This window comes from Nycticebus coucang, chromosome 11 (genome assembly GCF_027406575.1).
Source record: "Nycticebus coucang isolate mNycCou1 chromosome 11, mNycCou1.pri, whole genome shotgun sequence".
Classification (NCBI taxonomy): Eukaryota; Metazoa; Chordata; class Mammalia; order Primates; family Lorisidae; genus Nycticebus; species Nycticebus coucang.
Genome location: NC_069790.1, coordinates 75,268,432 through 75,290,939, shown reverse-complemented (window position 1 = coordinate 75,290,939; position 22,508 = coordinate 75,268,432). Strand labels below are relative to the sequence as shown.

Here is a 22,508-nt window from a genome sequence, read left to right as displayed (position 1 = left end):
TCCCATTTTCCCCTATGTATGACAATTTTAGGGGCAACTTTATGACACCCTGCATAGGATTGTATGCTAAAAACTTGCTGAGAGAGTAGATTTTAGGTGTTCTTACCACCTCCTAGCCCCCCCTCCCCATGCACACACAGAAGTAGCTATGGAAGGTGACGGATAGGTTAATTTTCTTGGCTGTAGTAATTATTTCACTATGTATATTATATCACAACAGCATGTATATACCTTCAGAGGTATCCAGCTTTTTTTTTTTCTCTGCCACACATTGGAAGAATAAAAGTCCTCTTGGGCCACACATTAAATACTAAAATACTAATGAAAGCTGATGAGAAAAAAAAAAAAAAAAAGAAAAAGAAGGTCCATGCATACTTTTCGTGATATCTAACACCACAAATAAGCAAAAAAAAGTTCTTACAAAATAAGCATGTGGCTGACTTACCTTAGACACCCTTCCTTAAATAGATAGAATTTTTAAAAAGTTTTTCCCCCTGTGCCAGGGAAATAGTAAAGATACTTATATTGCTTTGATATTAAATATGTGCTGAAGATTCTCCACGTGCAAAACTTTCGGCATTATTTGGAAGGTGTCATAAGTAAGAAAACAGAAGGTATTTCTTACCTAGTAAACTGGAAAAAAAGCTAATAGGATTAGGGTAAACTGTCTTTTCATTATGATTTGCAGGGCTATGGAAAGTGGGTCAAAGGTAAAATTTGGAATTGTCCCAGCTTCTGCCTGAGCCACTTCCTGCTTTTTTAGAAAATGACAGAAATACATTTTTTATAAGGTCCTTTGAGGTTCTTTATAAAAAATTATAATGAAAAATTATAATTTAAAGGTAATATATAATATCACTCTGTTAGGCAAAACAGAATTTTATAGTGTTAAATATTTTAGCAAGGCAGTTCCCAGGAAAATGGACTCTAGAAAATATTGAAGTGGTGAATGGTTTCAACTCTTCTTGCTCTAAGGTAATTTGTATCTTTCTTTCTTCTTCCCCAAGATCAATGTTGGATGCTCCACCGATAGCTCATCTACCGATCCTGTGAAATTGGAATTTTCCAGGGACTTTGGGGCAACCTGGCACCTGCTGCTGCCCCTCTGCTATCACAGCAGCAGCCACATCAGCTCCCTGTGCTCCACTGAGCACCACCCGAGCAGCACCTACTACGCAGGAACCACACAGGGCTGGAGGAGGGAGGTCGTGCACTTCGGGAAGCTGCGCCTGTGTGGGTAAGGCCCTGCTGCCTGGCACCATGTGCACTTCTCATTTGACAGGTGTCCACAGAGTCGTCACTGACTTGCTGCTTTACCAGGGGGGCACTTCCACCTGACATTTCTTCTCCAGTTCTCACTTGAAGCAGAAGTGACAAAACTATTAACTCACAGTCTGAAGGGAGATTTGAAGAGCAGCCTGTGGATTGCACCCTTCATCCCCCAGTGGGTGCTGATTCGATCAATTAGGCAGCAACAGAAATTGCTCCTCTAAGGCTGTGCCTCTCCTGTCCACCTCCACCTCATGATACAAATGCAGTTAGAATTTTATAACTTTTGAACATCTGTCTATGTCTCCCAATCAGGGAGAGGACATGAAGGGGGGATGGAAACCCACAGAGTGATCCTGGTGTCTCATAAGGCAAATTGTTAACACATGTCTCACAGGCGTCTCTACTTTTCACCTCTCAGCCCTCTTATTTGACTTATTTGACTCAGTCTGTTGAAAAGCAGTTTGAAGATAAAGGACTTAAACCCTAACAGAAAGGAAATAAAAAGTCCATTTCAAAAAATAAAACTAATAATATCCATGAGCAAAGAGAGGAAATCAACAAAGCAGGCGGCCTCAGAACTTCTTTTTTCTCAGAATATGTCAGAAAAAGAAGGAAGTACTGATGTCGCACTCTCAAGATAGAAATACATTGATATTCCTGAGGTGAAACTGAGCATAATTAGAAATCTCGGATCTTCAAGCAAAACTACTAATACCTACTACTTTTCCAAAGGGGTGAAAGTAGATTTTTAAAAGTCTGCATTCTCTTTGAACTTAAATCCATTCCCTCATCATTATCTCATCAGCATAATTTTTATAATTCGATGGCTAAGGGCTTTAATATTTTGTGTTGTCAACCATGTCATTTCCTAATCCTTGCTATTACACCAGGACGTTATTCTAATAGAAAATCTAACTCTTTAAAAAAAAAATAAGCATTACTAAGTGAAATGCCCTCAAGGTTCTTTGAGGGCATTTCAGAATGATGAATTGATAGCCAGAGGAGGCAAGGAAGTATTTGGAGATCACAGGAACACACCACCCTGACAACTCGGCCCACACAACCAGATAGCTGCCACTGATGGGGAGGGGAGCTTGTCTGGAGAAGAGTTGGGCAGGGGGAAATAGCTTGGGAAATACCTTTGATCCAAAATCAGTTGTATTATTTACGATTGTATATTGCAAGAAATATATAAAGAAGCTTATAAAGAAAAGTGGAAGATTATATTGGAAAGATATTGGGAACTGTATGGGCTCTTCTCAGGAAGGGTGAGGACCTCAGCTACAAGAATTTGGGATCCTTGTTTTTATCATTGTGACATTAACATCACTCAGCAAACCACAGCTTTTATTTTCTGAGAATCTTAATTCCAAATTTCAAAAAAAAGAAAATCTGAAGCTCTCAGCTATGGCCAGAAAGCCAAGTGTTCCTTTGAAGCACAGCTGCCAAAAGACCATGTCTATGGTTGGGGTAGGCAGGGGAAAGGCCTGGGAAGTCAGTGTAGGCACTGCTGTAGTCTGAATACTCATGTCCCTCCAAAATTCATATGTTAAAGTTATTACCCCCCCCCCAGATGAAAGTGTTAGGAGGTGGGGTCTTTTAGGAGGTGAGAGCAGAGCCTTCCTGATTAGCCCTTATAGAAGAGGCCCTGCAGAGCTGCCCTGGTTCTTCCAGCATGTGAGGACACATCAGGAAGGCCCCAGCTATAAACCAAAAGTGAGCCCTCACCAGATACCAAATGTGTTGGCTCCTTAATCTCAGACATCCCAGCCTCCATAACTGTGAGAAATAAATTTCTGTTATTTGTGAGATACCCAGTTTATGGTATTTTGTTACTGCCTGAACAGACTAAGACAGTTACCTTATGAACAGAATATCCCACCAAACTCCATCACAGTATTGCTGAGAAGCACCAGGTTTAGTGGACTCCTAATTTCCTCAAATTGCCCAGTTAGGAAATTAGATTAAATAGAAAAAAAAACAAAAAACAAAAAAAAAATACTAAAGATGGGTTGGAAGCCATGTTTTTAGATTGTACTTTACCAAATGAGACTTGCTTCAGCAAGCTGCCACGTAAAAACAATCCTGTCTATAGGAGTATAAAATAAGGTCACAGAGACCTGCCATTAGAGGCACTGGATGAAGGTGCCCGTGTCAGGACAGTGTGCCAGGGTGGTGGAGACCACCTCACTTAAGTGTTAGAGATGTTCAGTGCGCTGTGCTCACAGCACAACGTAATTTGGAAACCTGAACAAGAGAAATGCATACGTCTATATTTCCACCCACTGGTGAAAAGAAAATTATAAAAGACAGTCCTGTGAGACTGTCCAGAACTTGGACTGCCATGTTGTTTGTATTCCGTGTCATTGTTACTTCCTTGAAAAAAATGCATTAAGAAGGCATGCCCATTCTCAGAATGCTATAAACGTACTTTTCAAACTGCCTTCAACCATTTCCGTGAAGAGAAGAATTTGCCTTAACAATGTTGTCTAGTCCTTGTTTGGGGAAAAGAATTAGCACTCTTCTTTAAACCCATGCAGGCATGAATTGCTGGAAGGCAAAAGTTAAATTTTCTCCAACTCAGTGAGTCATTCCTTGGTTTGCATTCAACATGACACATAATAATAGCACAAGTGCTAGCTGCTAAAAATATATATATATACAAAATCTGTGTTTAAATTCCCCTTTTCTGTGTACTTGTTGGACACTAGATATACAACAAAAGTATGTTAAAGGTTTCCAGGTGAAAAATGGCCATTTTTTTGCCTCAACTTACGGTCAGTTTACATTCAAAAAGTACGTATTGAACTTGGATCTGATTTTATTCTCACCACTTTTGTGTCCTTTTAGTCTAGAGTCTTTTTGTCTTTACAACTTCTTAATTGTTTTTGCTTTATGCAGTTTCATAATGAGTCAACTCAAACTCTATTTAATGAAAGCAGTGTTGTGTGCTTGAAATCTTAAGTTTATGTTTAAAAAACAGATCCTTTTCACTACGACTGGTTTAGGATAACAGATGCTGACATTCACCAAGGAGGGTGGGAATGAGAAACTTCCAAAATAAGATTGCAGCAAAAGGGAACCACAGTGAATCCAGACCCTTCTGCCCATTTATCACAGCACTGGCAGTTTCTATGTCAAGGCAGGTGAACAATAATAAAAATCCAACAAGGTGGTTCATTTGTATTCAGAACATTTGAATAAATAAGTTCAAGAAAAATCCTGTAGGCATTTGTTCAAAGGAAAACTCTAGCCATTTCCCTCAGCTCAGCAGTCTGAAAGTTCAAAAGGTAAGAAATGCTTCTTGCCAAGACTAAACTCTGAAAAGCATTTGAAAATAAAGTTTAATTATGAACTGGCATTTTGGGGAAAGCTTACTGTAGTTGCAGTCCTGATATAAACAATGAAATTAGGATTAAAATTAAATGTGGGAACTTGAGTTCAGCTTTACCATCTACTAAACTTTTAGAAACCTAACAAATGCATTTCCCTCCCACCATCCATCCCCAGCCCCCTACTGTTTGACTTCCAATTTCCATTTCTCAAATAAAAAATGGTTCAGAATTTAGTTTCAATGACAATTGAAAATGGGAAAGATTCACAGTGCACAAAAGTAAGTACCTACACCATCTCTATAGCCTGCTCCTCTGAAATAAATCCATCTTCTTTGAACCGAGTTTTATACATGGTAAAATACATTAAACTTTCTGGCTGAGCTAATTATCTAGACTATTTCCAAGGAGCTAACTTATCAACAATATGATAGCATAATCCATTTACGAATCAAAAGGAAAACTATCTTTTATTTTAAAGGAAATTAAGAACTAAGAGACATCTAACTTAAAGTACATCTGATTTTGTCACCTTCTCTTTTTTTTTTTTTTTTTGTAGAGACAGTCTCACTTTATTGCCCTGGGTAGAGTGCCGTAGCATCATAGCTCACAGCAACCTCCAACTCCTGGGCTTAGGCGATTCTCTTGCCTCAGCCTCCTGAGTAGCTGGGACTACAGGCACCCGCCACAATGCCTGGCTATTTTTTCGTTACAGTTTGACCGAGGCCGGGTTTGAACCCGCCAGTATATGGGACGGGCCCTCCACTCACTGAGCCATAGGCTCCACCCTGTCACCTTTTCTCTTAAAAATAATCCATTGAGGCTCTCTTGCTTCTGGTAAGATAAAATTCAAAAAGCCTCTGTTTAGCTCAAATAGCCTTTCACAACAGATTACGTGCAACAAGCATTTACTGAGCACCTACTGTGTGTGAAACACCTGCCATCCTCCATAAAAAGGAACAACAACACAAAAGAAGCACAAATTGACCTCTGCACACTCATGGCCAATCAGGGGAATAGACACACTTCTAAATAACTCTAGCTGTGGTAGCTATAGTAGTGAAAATCCCATCAAAATTATAAAGAGAGTGAAGCAGAAAAATGAAAAGATTGCTCCAGAAATGGCGAGCATGTTTTCTACTTGATGAGTGTGGCACACAGGCGATAACTCTCCACTGTTCATTGATCAGATGTGCTTATTTTGCAGGTATACTGTTTTGTTGATTCGTTTTTGAAAGACTTGTATCTCTTTGCCAGGTCAGTGCGTTTCAGATGGTACCAGGGATTCTACCCTGCTGGATCTCAGCCAGTGACATGGGCCATCGATAATGTCTACATTGGTCCCCAGTGTGAGGAGATGTGCAATGGCCATGGGAGCTGTGTCAATGCAACCAAGTGTATATGTGACCCCGGCTACTCAGGTCCAACCTGTAAAATAAGCACCAAAAATCCTGATTTTCTCAAGGATGACTTTGAAGGTGATATTTTCGTATAGAGTTTGTGTAGCTTTGTGAAAAGCTGACATGTTAAACACAGTTTTTGATGGAGAACTAACCATCCAGTTCACTCTTCTCATATTTCATTATTATCACTGTAATGATAATATGTGATTGTGAACACCCAAAAATTTATTTAGTTTTGAATTTTACAGGGTTCCGTTTTTGAAACAAAAGTCCATGAGAGAGAGTAAGACCAAACTGAGAAAAACTAATGCTATTTTCACCACTTTTTCTACCACATGTAATTTTCATTTGATAATTTTAGAAAATATCTGTAGAAATTTAATCTTAAGTGGAGGGAAGAAGTTTCCAGAAATATAAGTTCCTGACTTTGTTTTACCACCACTAACTCATTAAACAGACTCTCACTTTCTGTACTTTAATGTTACACCTAAAATCCAGCATGATTATGTGTGAAGGTAATGTTACAACACAGAAAAAAGTGTGCCATGGAATAATTGGAAAAAATCATTTAAATTGTATATGCATTCTGATCAAACTAAAGAGAAACAGCTTCATAAGAGAAAGCAGTAAATACAAAAGCTATCTCTATTAGGATAGCAAGAGTAAAAGATTTTTTCTTTTTATCACATTTTCTGGAAAATTGTTATAGTTATGATTTTACAATACATTTTAAAACTAGATCTAGGAATGACCATAGAATGAAACATTATTCAGCCATAAAAACGAATGAAATATTGATACAGGCCACAACCTGGATGAATCTTGAAACATTATGCTAAGTGAAGGAGGCCAGACACAAAAGGCCACATTTTGTGTGACTCGATTTATGTGAAATATTCAAAGTGGCAAATAGATTGAGACAGAAAGCAGATGAGCTGTTGCCGCGGGCTGGAGGAGGGCACTCTGGGGAGTGACTGCTTACTAGGTATAAGGTGTGCTTTTAGGGTGATGAACATTCCAGAACTAGGTATCGGTGATAGTTGCACAACATTGTTAATGTGCCAAATGCTACTAAATTGTTCATTTTAAAATGGTTCATCTTATGTGATATATGTTTTTCCACAATGAAAACAAATCAACTAAATCTAAGATGAGTATCTGCACAGATTTGGGAGCTTGTTTTGAAAGACATTATTTAATAGGAAACTTCACCAAAATTTCTCCATTTTAAAAAGTGTTCTATTATACCCACCCGGTACTGTCATCACACTAGAAAGGACTCAGTGAGGACGCCGGTGGAAGGCCACACGCCTGCCCTTACTTCTGGCCTGCACCACTCTCTGACTAACAAATGTTCTTTTTTTTCATTGTGGAGGAGCAGAAAGGAGGGACCCATCTAGCTGAACCATAGATAGCTTTCAAAAGTAGACTCTCTTCTCCTGTCACATGGACTCTTCAAAGCTAAACAGTTCAAACACACTAAAATGTTCAAGAGGCCTCTTATCCCAAACTATATGAATTTAGTATTAATGACTTTATATTTTAAAAATACATAATGCATCTACTACTTTCCTTTTAAAAATATCATATGGCTGACTATACTTGGGGTCATGGGTAAACCACATTGTCCACTTTTTTCAGGTCAACTAGAATCTGATAGATTCCTCTTGATGAGTGGCGGAAAGCCATCTCGCAAGTGTGGAATCCTTTCCAGTGGAAACAACCTCTTCTTCAACGAAGATGGCTTGCGCATGCTGGTGACACGAGACCTGGATTTATCACATGCAAGGTAATCACTGCTGAAGAACCACATTGTAATACATGGTAGAGCATAATCAAATCAGAAAGAAGCAGAGAGATCTCAAGATAAGGCCTCCAATTAGAAACGCTGAACTTTTCTCTTGTCAAAGCCTCCATTAAGATGCAATTTGTATAATTTCCATTCTAAAATGGAGAGAGACTTGTTCAATAACTACACTAGAAAGGAAACATAGCAAAACAGACGAAAGTTAATGTCTGTATTTTTCAAGATTGGGTCTAGAAAACAACAATGTTTAATTTACTTTAAGAAAATAATATTGCATCTTCTTTTTATCCACCTTCTACACAACACTTTTTATTAGCACTTGGACTATGTTAAAAGTATTTACATTTATTATATCACGTGTAGTAGAAAGTTTAGTCAAAATGCAATATATCTTCAAATTATTCACAATTAATTTTGTTTCCATCAGCAATTTAAGAACATGTGAAGTGCAGCCTTATTCTTTATAACATCTTTCCAATGATTCACTCCACACATTCTAAGCAGTCATTTTCTAGCTTGAACTCAGTCACTCAGTAACAAACACTTTAAACTGGCTCAGAGGATTATATCCTGTCAAGATGATCACTTGATGATCAAGGGATACGCAAGGAAAATAAGAAAGACAGTTTAACATGTGGAAAATGGAATCCTGACCTATTTTTGCAAGTGAGCAAAGAAACCATGTTCCTGTTTATTGAAATATTTCCGGGTAGCTTAGAATACAGCTTAACATATTTGTTCCTTCTTTCTGCTAAATCTTTTATTTGTTGATCGTAAATTTTATCTTGCCTCATCGAAAATATAGCTCTATCTGTGAGATCATGGTGCAGTTATAGAAAATAAGATTTTACTTTCTCTTAGTACATGTAGTATAATTTGATGTTCCTTATCTATGATTTTTATTAACAGCTGAGATATCTAATTTAGGAATTGTTAGGTTTTTCTAAATGAGTAATTCTGACATGGTTTATCTATCACTGAATTAATGCAAAGATTTTCTCAGTAAAAATGGACAATGTGATAAGTTTTTCTCTACACATGATTATTGTTTTTATAAATGTAAATGTCGCTAAGCACTAACTATGTATGTTTTATTAATCCAATGTTAAAAGGTCTATTACTGAACTCATCTCAGTAGCAGGCTGTGTAGGATTTGCATATATTGACCTGAAAATGCTCCATGTAAAATCCAAATTTTTTCAGGGTCAGGAGATACATGAAAAGGGGGAAAGGGGACATCTCATGAAGAGCAAATGGTTTTATATATAGGACTGATAATATTTTTATTACAAGTCCAGTGTATTTACTACCTTGAGCCCACATACATTATTGGGATGTGTGTGTTGGGCCACAGTGATGTTTCTTCTGCATTTCCAGTGAACATAGTGGCCAGACCAGGCACCGGCAGCTTGCCTGCCAAAGATAACATGTGAGCTAGTTTTCATCGGCACTCCAGCTGGTTGCTGCCACTCTGCCCACCTCCCTGCCAGCTGGGAGCGCTGCCCCTGGCTGGCTGCCACAGTTCTCAGTGGCCAGTATCGTCCAGCCCCAGCCCCAGCAACAGTCAGAAGCTGGCACAGTCCACCACTCACCACCAGCCCACTCATGCTCCCCTGCCCCTGCCACAAAGGAGAGAAAAGAGGCTCAGGCTTGACATACCTCTTCCAAGTGATGCCTGGCCTTTCACAAAGAGCTGCTACAACCATTGAATTTAAAATGTGTCTCCCAAAACCAATAATATGAGATCTAGAGAACTACTGGTGAAACCTGGGAACGGTGACTTGGCCAATAATGTGGCATAAACCACCTTAATCCTGTTCTTCCCCTTTCAAACACTAAGGATCCACCTTTATCTTAAATAGATGACAATACTCACTCCCAAACCCCCACAGCCTTTCGGCCCCTCCTGTCATCTCACAGAAGAGCCAAAGGGCACAGAATGCTCACTTCCCTCAGACTCACCTGAGGACGGACGTGAGATACAAATGTGGGCACAGAACTGCCCTTCGTCAGACTTCACATTTAATTAATGCCCTTTCGCTTTAAAAAGGAAAATCAGGCTTTGAAGCGATTGCTTTGGACATTCATTAAACCATCATATTCATCAAAGCCATGCACGCCCCTGTGTCACCCATGTGCTGGTCCTCGTTTAACGAGGATCTCTCCTTGGAGGAAGAGTCACCGTAAGGCTTACTCTTGTCAGGTTTGTGCAGTTTTTCATGAGACTGGGCTGTGGGAAAGGCGTTCCAGACCCCAGGAGTCAGCCCGTGCTTCTGCAGTACTCTCTCAACGGCGGCCTCTCCTGGAGTCTTCTTCAAGAGTTCCTTTTCAGCAACTCCAGCAACGTGGGCAGGTACATCGCCCTGGAGATACCCTTGAAAGCCCGTTCTGCCTCCACTCGCCTCCGCTGGTGGCAACCATCTGAGAACGGGCATTTCTACAGCCCCTGGGTGATCGACCAGGTCAGTCCCCTCAGCATTAACTGTTTTAATTTTTGTCACTTGAGCTGAAAGTAGCCTTAGAAAGCATTCAGTCCAGCCGCATTGCTCAGCAGACCAACCCAAGACAGACAGTTGAATGACTTGCCCAAGGGCACGCAGCTAGCCGAGATACGGCATTTAGCATTCTTTCATTCTCTATTCCTTCACTTGCCTAAGCTTATAAAACAAATGACACAACAGAAGGCCTGGGTCCTGCTCCCAGAGCATTCTGCCATATGGATAGAGGGACTTTATCCAGCGTGATACAAGGTTATAATTCTATGAAAAGGAAAAAGTGCAAATTAGCATTGGTGCCACACGCCGTGAAGAAACAAATATATAAATCTCCCCAACATCCTTACAGACTGCTCCAAAGGATCTTTACATGTAACAAAATGTGTAACAAATAGGACAGAAAACCTGTTAACAAACCGTGGAGTTCTTGCAAAGAATTGGAACTGAAATGCCTAAGGATACAATTGTCCTTCAATAGAAATTTTAGCTGGAAAATAATCGCATGTAAGCCAAATTTTACTTTCCTAGCTTGGGTGCATGTAGTTTCCAAAGGCACAATTTGGCCCATGAAGGCTGTGAATGATTTTGTCAAAGCTTTGATTTGTTTTCTGTAGCTTCTTGCCAGATGGGCAAGGAGACCACATAAACAAGAACATTCTGAAAGGCCCCCTAACATTCTGCTAGCTCGATAGTGCCAGTTCTGAGCAGGCTGACAGATAAAAACAAACAAAAAAGGCAGCACTTTCCTGGGTCTGAATACCACATTGAAAATTTGTGTGTTTTTCAAAATACATTTCAGATTCTTATTGGAGGAAACATTTCTGGTAATACGGTCTTGGAAGATGATTTCACAACGCTGGATAGTAGGAAATGGCTGCTTCACCCAGGAGGCACCAAGATGCCTGTGTGTGGCTCTACCGGTGACGCCCTGGTCTTCATTGAAAAGGCCAGCACCCGTTACGTTGTCACCACAGACATTGCTGTGAATGAGGACTCATTCCTACAGATAGATTTCGCTGCCTCCTGCTCAGTCACAGACTCGTGTTATGGTGAGTCTTCCATTTCGAGATGGAGGGACAGATGTGTGTGCATGCACACTCATGGCTGCGTCTATCATAGGGCTGTTTTGCACCTCAGAGCAGTCCTAAAGTACAAGTCAAGTGCACTTTAAGCCCAGCTGTACTGCATTCTTAAAAACATTGGGTGTAAATTGAGTTTCAAAAGTTGATTTTTGAAAGCAACAGAATATGAGCTGATTTTTAACCATAATGTATATGAAGACTTCTTTTTAAAAGTAAAAAATAATAATTGGCAAATCAAGATTGTTTTTTCAGTGTCAGAGTTGCAGAATGAAGCATACACTGTTGTTGTTTTTCCCTTCAAGGATTCTCATCACATAGAGAATGCCAGTAATAAGCAATACGATTTGTACATATGTTTGTATAGTCAGGGTTTTAATTCTTACAGCTTTGGATTAGACTTGTTACTGTCTCTTTTTCATATCCTCGGGAATAATGAAATTTTTCTATGCTCATTTTGCCTCATATTTTTGTCTCTGTGGGTCCTAACACATTCTTGGCCACCCTCATCATGACAGACTTACATCCACAGGGTTGAATATGCGTGTCAGCGCGCGCACACTCACAATTCCAGCTGGGAAGAGATTAAAACGGACCTCATTGCTCGCTTATACCCTTCCCCTGACATACAGACCTGTCAGGACTCTCAGTCTCCTAGGCTTTCACCATCTCATCACACTCTTCTCCCCAGAGATACAAAACTAGCATGTTCACAAGCGCCTTTTTTCGTCTTAGATTTAGAGAGAGGAGTGCTGAAATTTGAGGAATTTGGTTAATTCAAGGACATATAGATTCTAGGTTTTTAAATATTTCCATTAATTTGAACTTAGTGGACATATCTTAGAAGAAATCCCAGAAGTACTCTTTCTGCCAGAGACACGATCAGTCAACACTAGACCTGTTAGTGAATGTGGATCTTTGAAAAGAGAAGATAGAAACGTAGGAAAGACACACCCTGTCTTCAGTAGACTAGGTGAGGGGATACCTCAAAAGTTAGGATCCAGTAAATCAAGTTTTACTATTCTGTGGAATAGTACTGATGTGAAATGTGATGAGAACTCAATGGCAGGAGAGATGGCTGGTGGTTGGCCAGTCCGAGGAGTTAGGGAACCTTTCTCAAGGGAACTAAGTCTTAAGCAAACCCTGATGGTTGCGGTGGATTTTACGTGTGGATGGAGAAGAAAGGATACTCCCAACTAGGCTGGGAGTGGAAGCAAAGAAGAGGATGTAGGGTTTCTCTTGGTGCTTGGGGAAAACCGTGAGCAGATTAGTCTCAACAGGCAGTATTTATACTTAATGGAGAAAAGTAGAGTGTGTTGATTTTGAAAACAGACTAGACTCTACTCCCTCATTAACACAGGAAGTTATGAGAGCCCAGAGATCACTCTCTGATTCCTAAAACTTTCTTTTATTATGGGAGACATTATTCTGAGTCTCAGGGGTTCGACCTACAGCAGCAGCAGGACCGAAATGCTGCCCTCATAAGTCCAATCACATGTACTTTCTACCGCAGGCTGTGCAGCCTCCTGAGAGAAGATAAAATGAAAGATAACATAAAGGAGGAAAGTGGTGAAGTGGAGTTGGCAACAGATTGTCAAGAGCCTTAAAAGGCAGGCACAGATTTCAGAACTCAACTACAACAGGGACATCACCTAACAAACACAAACATTGTAACCTAATTATTTGTACCCTCAGATTAATCTGAAATTTTAAAAAGGGGGGGAGGGGCAGGCACAGAATTTGTGCTTGATAAGACCACGAATAGGAGGATACAACACAGAGGGGGTACATGCTGTGTTTCATGGGGGTCAGCTCAGGAGCCAGTGTAGGTGGACAGGGAAGACCCCAGGAAGAAGCCACAGCCGTCGCTCAGTGGGAAACGGTGCAGACTCGCTCTCTGTGGCAGGAGGAGAACAGGGATGGATAAAGTTGGCAAGACACGATGCAAACACAAAGCAACAAAGCCCCAGGTCTCAGGACGAGGTGCCATGTTGAGCATAGAGAGAGAGGAGAATAAAATTTCTCAAATAACTTCTAATTTTTGAACCCAGAAAACTTCTATAAAATGATTGCCTATGATAGAATTTGGTAGTTAAGAAGACATGTTGGTTTATGACAGGAAATGGTAAGTGGTTCTTAGTTTAGGTGAAAGTAGTTCTAAGATGTCCTCTTGTGAGGAGGGTGTATAATGAGGAAGGCAGGAACTGTGTCTGTACTGTCCATCCAGCACAAAGCTGGGCTCCATAAACATTGGTGGAATACAGAAGATAAATTTTGAGACATTCAATTGGGAGATTTGGGCACAGAGGCAATAGTTGAAGCTCTGCGAGTATGCTCGTAGAATAGATGGCCAGAAACGGGGTCTGGAGGAACGCCCATAGTTGGGCAAGTTAGCAAAGGAGTTGGAATACAAATAAGACAAGACTCAGAAGAACGTCCACCAAAATAAAAGAAAGTTTCAGGAATCATGGAGTGATCAGTAATGTTCGATGCCGTAAGGAGGACAAGTAAAATGAAGATTGAGACCAGGCCATTGATACTTACCTAGAAACCGCAGTGGTCTCACTGGCTGTGCAGAAGAGTCACCTGGGGACTCTTAAACCCCCTGACACCCGGGCCATGCCCTGGAAGGGTTCCATCTGTGGTGGGGGCTAGACATTAGTAGTCTCTAAAGGTACCCAGGTAATTTCAGTGTGCGACCGAGACTGAGAATCCTAGCCCTTAAGAAAGTTATTTGAGAATGGGGCTGAGGCATTTTATAAAGTGAACAGAGAGAAATACAAGACTTGATATAGATTGAATGTTCCAGAAGAAGAAAAAAGGAAAGAAAGAAGTATCTTTCCATAGATGCACGACATGAATACATGGATTCGCACAAATTCCACGCCTCTCCGCTGTTTCCTTCTGTCCCTCTGACCTCCGTATTCCATGGATATTCCAAAACACAGCAGAGCAGGGTAGATAAGCACAAGAGCATTTATAATTTCTAAGGAGTTTCCCTATACCAGGAACAAAATTGACATTGGTTGGTTGGGATTCCTATAGAATGGTCAAAATTTGAGAAGTCTGCTCAATTTTTTTAACTACTTAAAAACTAATTATTAAAATATGTAATTAATATGTTCTCCATTTGTATGTTAACCATTAAGTGGACATAATACATTGCTTTATAATCATTGTACTATATTAAATAACATTTTTAAATATATAATACATGTATGTCATATATGTTCTATCATCATTAGATTAAATTATGTTCATATTATAACTATTATATCTAGCAATTCATATACTGTAACTGTATGTGAAGCAATAATATTGCCATGATGATTGTTTTGCAAGTTTCTCATTGTAAAATGTAAATAGTCAGGAAATTGACTGTTTCACTTGATCATATCCCCTTAAAAGAAAAATTATTTCAACATGGAAATTTTAAAATAACAGCTAATATTCTACAGAGGGAAAAATAAAACTAGGAAAAGACATTTCAAAGTAGGAAACAAATAAAAGGAAAGAATAAAACTGACATTTGATTGAAATTAAAATACATAGAAACATTCTAAGTAATTACGGTTTCTGGATCTGCAGACGTGTTTTTACACAGAAAATGCTTCCTGTTTCAGCTATTGAACTGGAATACTCAGTAGACCTTGGGTTGTCATGGCACCCATTGGTGAAGGATTGTCTGCCTACCAATGTTGAATGCAGTCACTATCATCTGCAACGCATCCTGGTGTCAGATACTTTCAACAAGTGGACCAGAATCACTCTGCCTCTCCCTCCTTACACCAGGTATGGATCCTCTACAAGTGGTGACTCCAAATGTGATCAAATTTGACATGTCTGATTTTAGCACAGCAAGTTAAAATGAGATATATGCGTGTGTGATTTTGTTACTCATTCATAGAATTCCCAATGTATGAATAGTAAGGCTATCTTAAAAGGCAAAATAGAAACCAGTTTCTATGGTGGCATTACCCTGTAGTTTCCCAAAATCCAGGCCATTGCTGACTTTTAACTCTTAATACTTTTAATGAATGGCCTACCCAAGAAAATAGTGGATGATGCCTCACCCAGCTTCTCCAGCTTAATTCAGAGATGCCACGATCAAACCATTTGAAATAACCCCATTGGAGAAAAAAAATAGTCATTTTCTGCCTCTCTGACTCCCACAAATATAGCAGTGAGTGATGTCATATAAATCCTAAGTGAATGTAGCAAATAAGCATGTATTAAAATTAGCATCTGATTTTGAAATTTTATTTTCAACAGTATCTCAAGAATTATCACCTGAAGCTTTCTTTTTGTGAAAAACAATTGTAGATGCTTTATTCAGTGTGCCCACGGGAAGCGATCATGGCTTAATAAAATAGCCTGGTAGATGCTGGTAAAGAAGTTAAATTTAAACTGTCTGTGCGTTTGCATTCCCTTTTGATAAAGCAGAAATTAACTTTGCCTGGTGGAATGGTGTTATATGACTTTCCTTCACCATCTAAAACATTAAAATCTTGACAGAAACTCCTGCTCCCTCCAAGCAAGTGGTAATCAGTTGCTGCTGTTAAGAAGGAGGTGAAGCACCAAATGCAGGGGGCAGTTGCAGATCAGGCTCGACTTTGTTTTGTCACCTCCCACAGATGAAGAATGAATAAATCTGCCTAGCAAATGACCACAGAATTCGACCATTCATCTAGGGCATAACTTTTCTTGGGATTTTCATAAAAGGGATGGTTTCGGTTACTAACAGCCTAGGGCTGCTTTACAGCTGCTGGCTCAGAGGTGTAAGACCGTATCAACTGTCAGCAGAGTTGCCAAGTTTAAATGAGATACGTGAGATTTTGTTGCTCATTAAAGCTGTCGCCACACATGAATTATTAAGGCGATCTTAATAAGTAAAGTAGAAAAAAAAAAAAACTTCACTAAAGCAGCTATCTTGTAAGTCTTTATGAATTCTATAAGTTATTACCCAGCTATTTGGTAGCATTTTGCAAATAAGCAACATTCTAAGATTTACTCCATCTACTCGTTAAGCCCTTGAGTCTTTTGCTTGAAAAAAAGTAATTCTTTCTCATCTTGTAATCTATCTTTTAATTGTCTCTTGCACATACCTACAAGAATTTTGACCCTTTCACATGATGTTTGAAAAATCTGATGAACCTCTGTTTTCTCCTGTTTAACCATATTGAAAATATGCAGCTTGTTCGTTATCTTGCCCTCAAGGCTTGTGTGCAATGGTCTTAAAGGCTTCCAATAAGGCTCTCTGGGTAATTCCAAAGGAAACCTGCCTGGACGGAGCCCAAGTCAGACCCACTTCTGATCGTGTCTGCCATACACTAATGACACTAGAACCACACGCCCGTCACAGAGCACTTTGTCTCAAAAACGACTTACCATACCTGTACTGTGTCTACTTTGATTTCCAGTTACTTGGTAAATATGATGTTTCCTTCTTTTAAGTTGAACTTACTGCCTCACTGTCTAGAAATGTGTCAAAACATCTACTCACTTCTCACAGGGTCGTAAGGCCTGGGTCCCAGTATTGCTGGCACAGTGGTGATGAGAGACACTGAGGCTGGTTTTCCACAAACTGACGTAAAACCAGTCACTAAACTGCAATAGCCAGTCGTCACCGGTAGCAGTTATTCATTCAAGTACTCATTCGTTAAACAAGTATTTTTGAACTGTTTAATTATGTGCCAGGTCTGTGTGGGAACGGAACTTATCCCTGCCTCAAGGAGATTTTAGTGGGAGAAAGGGATATTTATCAGAAATCACCACTAATCACAGAAATAAATAGAAAATTGAATTGTGATAGGTAATGGAGAGCAGGTACACGATGCCCTAAAATTATACGTCACGGGGAGATTTGACTTGGCCAAGAAGGCCAAGGAATGCTTTCTTGGAAAAAGGATAATAGAGGTAAAATATGAAGGATGAACAGGAGTTATCTAGGTAAAGTGTGCAGGAAAGAGTGTTCCAGGCAAGGAAAATAGCCTAAAGCAGGAGGAAGCAGGCATATCTGAGATGGCAAATGTCTAGATCAGAGAGGAGCAGAGAGAGTGGGAGAAGGTGTCAGACTGTGAAGAACGTTGTAGGTTATATTAAGGATTTGGGAATTTATTATAGAGACACTTAAAAGCCTGTTCAGGTGGGAATAGGGAGATGTGATCAGATTGCATGCATAAAAGCTGATTCTATCTAACTTGAGAGCTAATTGGAAAGTGTAAGAGTTGATGTAAAGAGGCTCTGAAAGAGGCGCAGAATGCAGGTTGTTGGAGCAGGTGCTGGCAGCAGCCACGAAGAGAGGTGGAGAGAGTCAGGGACATGGAGGCAACAAAGCTGCTGAGCTTGATGGTGGAGTGTGCCTGGGAGGTTGAGGGAAGGGGCAGTGCTGAAGATGAATCCCTGGGTTCAGAGTTGCACAGCCAAGTGCAACTGGGAAGGGAACGCTGAGACGAAACACAAGTTAACATCGCACTCGGCTCCAGACATTGCTGTTAAAACCTAAATAATTGGGGCGGGTTTGTAGTTTCTTTTCCTTACTGTACAGGGGGGTTAAGTTAGATCTTTCCGAAAGAAGATCTATCAAAAACAAGAAAAGAAAAGCATTGTAGTGTAGTGGAGAGCTCTGCCTCTTCATCCTTGGGAGCTTTTAAACAAATTAAACTTTAGTTTCTTTATCTGGAAATTAGAGATACTTTTTACCATATAAAAATCTCATAAATGTGCCAAGAAGGGTTTGGTATAGCATAAAGATTTATAAAAATGTAAATAATTTTACTTTTATGAGTTAACCACATAACTCATTAGCCATAGTACAAGTTTATCAAACTTTCACTTCAGACTAAGATATTCCTAAGTCAGGGCTCAGCTTAACAAAAGTGAGCCCATGGTAATGGTAGGACACTGTCTTAAGTTTTTGCCCTGGAGGAGGTTACAATCTGTTTGAGGAAAATGAGACGTATACCCAAGAAACAACTGAAAAATAATACATGTTGTATATAATTTAGAGCTCACTGAGGAATGGGTTAGAATTGCTTTAGTGTTGAGAAATGGGAGATAGTATTAAATCAAGAATTAGAGTTTCATGGAAGAGAAGAGGCCTGGCCTTGAAGGATAACTAGGAATTAGATAGGTAAGGGGAAGAACATTTTAAATCGGGAACAGTATGAACGGGGCAGAGACGTGTGAACATGAGCCTAGGAGAAACCCAGGCATTGCTGATTAAAGCAGAGGGCTCATACCCAGACACTGTGGAAAGACGCTGGTTAGCAGAGCTGGATTAATTTACAGCAAGCATTGAAGCAAGGCAGAGGAGTTTGGACTTGTAGAAATAATCACCTATGGTGTTTTGAGATAAGAATATTCTCCCAAGAACAAATAGGGAAAAGAGATTGATTCAAATAAGAGAAGATGACAAAGGTGTTATGACACTGACCCATAGATGAAGTCACAAGTGTCCAGGCTACAGCTAATGTGGAAGGGATGAGGCAGACACTACAGAACATTTCAGAGAAAGAACTGATAAAACTCAAGTCATTAACTTCTTCTGCATTACACACATAGAAAGGTAACTCTAGGGCAGCGCCTGTGACTCAAAGGAGTAGGGCGCCGGCCCCATATGCCAGACGGGGCGGGTTCAAACCCAGCCATGACCTAAAACTGCAAAGAAAAAAAGAAGAAAGGTAACTCTAAAGTTTGGAGCTGGGTGTATAGATAGCACTCCTCTTGGGGTCAGGACACAATTAGAATAGGGACTTGACCTAATAAATGCAAACTGTGTAATCTGATTATTTGTACCCTCAATTAAACTGAAACAATATAAAAATAAAGTTTGAAGCTTGAGAGAGTAGTGAGAAGAGGCTGGGAGAGAACTGGAGTTGATTTCCAAGAGGGACAATATGGAACATATAGTCAGACAATGCTGAATTAGATGTGATGATAGGAAATACAAATAGAAAGATTCATTTGACAAAGACATGGGCATCTGAGCCCAAGAAAAGATGACAAACTTTGGAGGCATGAGCATAGAGCTGGTAGGAAATACTATAAAACTGCCTCTAATCTGCCTAAGAACGTTTCAAAAGGAAAAGAGAGGAGGGTGGCGCCTGTGGCTCAAAGGAGTAGGGCAACAGCCTCATATGCCGGAGGTGGTGGGTTCAAACCCAGCCTGGGCCAAAAACTGTAAAAAAAAAAAAAAAGAAAGGAGAGGATTCCTAAATTTATTAGCAGAATGAATGAAAATGGCCAGTAAAGGAACCAAGGGGATTTGGTCAGGGAGGTAGATGACTCAAAATAACGTTGTATCCAGAAGCCAAGTGAGAAGATATTATGCAGGAAGAGATGGTCTTCAGTAACATGAGCTTCAGAGAGTAGTGGAGGAAAAAGTTTCCCAACAAATTTACTGGATCTTGCAAGCTTATCATAATCAGTGACCTTCAAAAGAATAGTTTCAATAAGATACTCAAAATAAATACGGTTTGGCCCCAATACCCATAGGCTGAACAACTGTATTAGTAGTACTTTTTTTTTTTTTTTTGCAGTTTTTGGCCAGGGCTGGGTTTGAACCCACCACCTCCAGCATATGGGGTCGGTGCCCTACTTCTTGAGCCACAGGTGCCACTTAGGAGATATGGCTGTAGGAGAAATAGGAAGGGAGGAATGCCAGGAGTTCTTGAGAGAGACTGAAAAAGAAGAGAGGAAGATGCCAAAATCAGTTGTATAGCCCTTCTCTGAACCTGCCTCCTCCTCATTACTAACCCCAGACCTAAAAATAAAAGGTGGCTCAAATGGCAGGGGTTCTTGAATGTCACCTGAGACCCAAGGTGAATCAATGGAAGGGCAGGTAACCCAAATCCATGAGAAACGGAGGAGGGGAGTAGCCACTGGGAGGCTCAGGTGTGACCTGGCTGTTTGAAGTTTGAAGATGATCTATTCCCTCCACTGGCCCTGTGACCCAGCTGATACCATTTTCTTTAAACATTAACTACAACTCTTTGGAAGCCAGGTGGTGTTAGCCACAGCATGGGAGCCACTTAATGTCTGTGGGAAGTTACAAAGAAAAGTGTTTAGGCACAAGAAAGAGTAAGATTGCAGGATAGCGGTGATGGGACAGGAAGGGGAGGCTATAGCTTTTGCAGGTAAACAGATTTAGAGAGGAAGATATTTTTCAATAATATTCCCACCATATACTAACAACTGCAAGCAGAGGAAAGGTCTTATACTAAGAAAACCAAATTACCAAGCATATTATTACTGGGTTCTTCCAATAGTCAAAGGAGTTATGAGTTCATTTTTTTAAGGAGAGTTTCTTTAGACTTGCTCTGGTACTCTGTTTCTGTCCATTGTTGCTTCCAACTTAACAATATCTTTTGAAAGGCTTTTTGCAAGCATTCACATTACTGAACATCTTGTTAACATTTTTCAACCAAACCAAAGCAGCACTGGACCATAGCCATGTTCTCATCCATCATTTTGATACTTTGAATATCACTGTTATTACTTTACCAAATTTTGGATGGTCTTTCAGGACTAAAAAACATAGTAAAACCATTTTACTATGGTACTACTGATTTTTACATAATGAATATATGAATTTATATATTTTTTTTACCATTTTGAAAAGTTTTATTTTTTATGGTCAATTTTTTTATTAGAATGTACGTATTTGTTTTGGAATCAAGTGTATACTGATTATAGTTGTATTTAAAAGCAGAGAGACGGAAGGAGGGAGGGGGGTGGGGGTGTGTGCCACACCTTTTGGGGGCAAGACACGATTGCAAGAGGGACTTTACTTAACAAATGCAATCAGTGTAACCTGGCTTATTGTACCCTCAATGAATCCCCAACAATAAAAAAATAAATAAATAAAAACTTGTCATGAATTTATATTTTAAGATATTTTGGATGCTGCGTTAAAACAAATCTATTTCCATTTCCTCTACAATAGAAATTAAAACTATTTCCAGAAATTCTGCATTTTCTCGATGCTTTTTTTCTTTGTTTTCTATTTGAGTTCATACTTAAAATGGATACCCTCTACACTTTATAAGACATCAATGGGCCACGCATGGTGGCTTACATCTATAATCCCAGCACTCTGGGAGCCTGAGACAGGTGGATCACCTGAGCTCGGGAGTTTGAGACTAGTCTGAGCAAGAACAAGACCCCGTCTCTACTAAAAATTAAAAAAAAAAAAGCTGAGGATAGTGTGGTGCATGCCTATAGTCCCAGCTACTCAAGAGACTGAGGCAAGAGATTTGCTCAAACCCAAGAGTTTGAGGTTGCTGTGAGCTACAATACTATAGCACTCTACCCAGGGCAACAGAGTGAGACTCTGTCTTGAAATAAATAATAAGATGTCAACAGTGTTGTCAAAGTTTTATCAATTTGAGATTTAGCTGTACTTTGTACATATTGGTATAGATAAGTTATTAGGATTGTTTTAATAGTAAAATATAAGTCATTCTCCATTGAGAAGATACTTGAAAAATTATGATACATTCTTTGCATAGGAAGGATGGTCCAATGTATTTTATACCTTCAGTGGGCTTACTCATAGCACTATAGTTTTTTATCATAACTAATTATAGATATCAGCAAAAATTATAAAAATCTTATTTTATCTAAAAAAGGACAGCAATTCTCTTTTATTTGTAATTCTCAGATCAAAATTTTAGTGTAATTTTAAAGGCACTACAGATTATTTTGGCTTACATTTTCATCAATTTAAAAATCCAAACATACAAAAATTAAAGAGAATAGTATACCAAACCTCCACGTACTTATGACCTACCTTAGACAGTTACCAATCATGACCAACATTATTTCACCAATAGCACTGCTTATTCGTGCCCTCCCAGGTTATTTTGAGCAAATCCCAGCCATCATATCATTTTAACTATAAATATTTTGATATATCACTAAAAGACAACTATTTTTTAAATAAATCTGCCCTATCATTATCATGCCTAAAATTTAATGATAATTTTTTATTCCATACTTGATATTCAGTACTCAAATTTGCCTGTTTATCTCACAAAATGTGTTACAGATTTTTACCAAATCATGATACAAATTAATTGGTTGAAGAGAATTAATTGGACCTTTTACCTCTAGGTCCC

The 22,508-nt window shown here is 39.4% G+C and overlaps 1 protein-coding gene across 1 annotated transcript in view; it reads left to right on the top strand.

The window, feature by feature from the left end:
* Positions 1-22,508, top strand: part of RELN (reelin) — a 533,405-nt gene that overhangs the window by 454,115 nt on the left and 56,782 nt on the right. Inside the window, exons 41-46 of the mRNA XM_053609340.1 lie at positions 1,008-1,237; positions 5,862-6,082; positions 7,649-7,796; positions 10,018-10,276; positions 11,109-11,358; positions 15,012-15,180. Of these exons, the coding sequence (XP_053465315.1) occupies positions 1,008-1,237; positions 5,862-6,082; positions 7,649-7,796; positions 10,018-10,276; positions 11,109-11,358; positions 15,012-15,180 (1,277 nt within the window). The remainder of the gene's footprint in view (positions 1-1,007; positions 1,238-5,861; positions 6,083-7,648; positions 7,797-10,017; positions 10,277-11,108; positions 11,359-15,011; positions 15,181-22,508) is intronic.